A 2,901-nucleotide genomic window follows, 5' to 3' on the forward strand; every position below is an offset into this window, starting at 1 on the left:
GTTCACTACACTATATTGCCCTATGCATATATAAATATTTGGGCGCTAATGCGAAAGCTAACAGGCTAAACAGAGGTTCTCCTTCCATGAAGTAGCTCTTTTGTCCTCCATCCATACGTTCATTTTCAAGCTGAGTCATTTCTACATTCTCCTCTCTGTCAACGCTCTCTGGTTTCATTTAAAAATGGGCTGATCATCTGATATTATCCAAGATTAATCTTTAAAAAAAGGCTTGCACAAGCAGAGAACCTAGTAAAAGTCACCCTTTGCACAGTATGCTTTGCGAAGTAAAAATTTAAATAAATTTTTATATTTTTTTACGTTTTTATAAAATCTAAACAGCCTACAGCATTTTTACAGTCTTTGTTAGTTGAAGTGAAAGTCTATCAAATGATGTCTAATGTTTCAACCAGTTAGGGTTCCTTTTATTAAATACCTGATCAAGTTTGATTTCATAATAAGTTAATGTATTCCCATTGTTTGTTTTTCTTTGCTTTGAAGCCTTTCTCTCACTAAAGTTTCAAGGGAAAAAAGATGTTTGTCCGGGTCCTCGGGCATGATAGCCCTCACAGCGTCGGCCAGCTGAAACAGGTACTCCGTGTTCTTCCCGCTCGGGCCGGTGGAGCTCAGGATCTGGTTGGCTATATCTTCCAGGGGAGCGGGGCCGAGGTAGTCTGGATTGCCCCGAGAGCCGATGTAGAGCAGAGTCGAGCTCGGCGAGTGGCTGAACTCCTGACGGGGGTAGAAGGTCACCGTGATGACCTGATAGCCACCTTTTTCACGGTAGTCGAGGTAGTCTTTCACTTCCTGCTCCCGGCCCGCTGGCAGCTTATAGGCAACGCCCCAAACGCACCCCTGAAGACGAAGAGTCAAAGGGAAATGTTTTCTGAAAGAGGCCAACACGATGATCTTTACACGGGACGTCAAGATATTTTACTCTTAACAATGATCTCTTGTTAWAATGAGGGAAAAGTCCAACTGTTTTACTGAATTCAGCATTATTTGGTTCACTCTTTGGATCAACTGAGTGTTTATAACTCACCTCAGGGTCCTCTGTTAGAGTGACGACCCGGCCGGGCTAAAAGAAACAAAAACAAAGACGATAAAAGATCTTTCAACAAATAATCAGCACAGATTTCACTTCAGCTTTTCTCTGTTAGACCAAACTTTTTAAAGTTTTCTTCCGCACCTTTACTAAAGGATGTATGCGTACACAAACAGTGCGCATATTTTATACTTGTCTACTTTCACTTACTATTTAGTTTCGTTTGATATCCTGTTAGCTGTGTGAATGCTAGGTCCGGTATCAAAACATCATACATCAAAACAGCTCGTTCAGAACATTAAAGCTAGGGGGTCTTTCTTTGAATTATTAAACTTTATTAACAAATTTGTTCAATAATATGTGGAAATATCTTAAGAGCGTTGAAAACCTTTGAGCTTTTTGAAATCTTCAGCATAGTTTTTGTTTTTAGCTACTGTTCTGCTAGTTCTAGCTTTAAGCTACTCTTCAGCTAATTTAACTCTTGGCTGACAGCCAATAGAGTAGCTTTTAGGTACTATTGAGCTAACTGCAGCTTTTAGCTTCAGTTCTACCAGTTTATCATTTAGCTACATTAATTTTAGCCTTTAGCTACATTCCTTGAAATTTAAGTGTAGCTACAATTCTGCAAATTTTTAGCTTTTAGCTACTACTCTGCTAGTCTTTGAGCTACATTCTGCTTATTTTAGCTATAGTCTGAGCTTTTGGCTTCAGTTTAGTTAGCTTAAACCTTCATCTACTTGCTATTCTTTATCTTTTAGCCTGTCTTCTGTTAGTTTTATTGTTTAGCTACTTTTTGCTGGAGCACTGGGACTAACTGGTGCCCAGTCATCATGAATAAGCAGGAGGTGGAGCTGTAATGAGATCAGAGAAACAGTCAGGACGTGACGTACTTTTACATAACTAGCTGTGACAGTTAATAACTTTTGTAGACAGTTGACTTTAACTTGTTCTGACACGGAGACGATTGTTGAGAAAAACAATATTTATTTTATCAACGTAGAAAATCGTATTTTTTTTGTTTGTTTTCTATTTAGCCTCCACCACACCGACAAGGTGCACTCACCTTTCCCGGTACCCCCCGGTGGTCGGTGCTGCCCTGCCAGAACCGACGGCTGAAGCCTTTTATGTAACCAACTCTCTTCTCCTCGTACGGAAAATCCACTTTCCAGATCAGGGAGCCGTAACCGAAAACCCACATAATGACACGTTAAAATGACGGTACCTCAAGGACGGGAAGAGCCGGACGAACCGGTAACACTTGTGTGTGACATCTACGGCTTACAAGGACCGTCATATACCTTTAACAACAACCATGTTACGGTGTACCTGAATTTTTAACTACCGGTATTTTGGGAACAAGCGAACAAATTATAACTTTGACCTACTTCCGGTGAGTAACTTTCAGTAGAAAACATAGCAACCCTGAATATTGCAAATTTATGTGCTAATATGCACCGATAACACTAAGTTAGAATTAAAATAAACATTTAAAATTATTCTAGTTTTACATAAAACGATTATAGTACCACAAGAGCAACTTAGATTATACCTTTGAGCTTTTACATTGAAATCAAGACCGTCTTCCCGGATGTTGTTAGTTCTTTCAGTATAAGAGCACAATTAGGAAAATGTGAGTGGCAAAATTCAACCATCCTTCACGGGGGTCACTGGTGCCCATTTCCAGCTCACCCTGCAAGGAGCGGGGTACACACTGGGACAGGTCGCAATTTTTACACCTGGGGACAATTTAATTGCTAATCAGTCATGTTTTTGTTCTGTGGGAGGAAATTGGAGTGCCCGGAGAAAACCCACGCATGCACAGAGAGAACATGCAAACCCTACTCAGAAAGGTGGGA

At 40.3% G+C, this 2,901-nt stretch overlaps 1 protein-coding gene across 1 annotated transcript; it reads right to left on the reverse strand.

The window, feature by feature from the left end:
- Positions 1–6: 6 nt before the first annotated feature.
- chac2 (ChaC, cation transport regulator homolog 2 (E. coli)) lies at positions 7–2,412 on the reverse strand. Its single transcript, XM_014006964.1, has 3 exons — positions 2,109–2,412; positions 1,043–1,078; positions 7–855 (listed from the first exon to the last, which is right to left on the reverse strand). Exons 1-3 carry the CDS (start codon positions 2,241–2,243, stop codon positions 463–465), a joined length of 564 nt encoding a protein of 187 aa, XP_013862418.1. The 5' UTR covers positions 2,244–2,412; the 3' UTR covers positions 7–462.
- Positions 2,413–2,901: the final 489 nt, after the last annotated feature.

Source organism: Austrofundulus limnaeus, unplaced genomic scaffold, assembly GCF_001266775.1.
Source record: "Austrofundulus limnaeus strain Quisiro unplaced genomic scaffold, Austrofundulus_limnaeus-1.0 Scaffold39, whole genome shotgun sequence".
Lineage (NCBI taxonomy): Eukaryota > Metazoa > Chordata > Actinopteri > Cyprinodontiformes > Rivulidae > Austrofundulus > Austrofundulus limnaeus.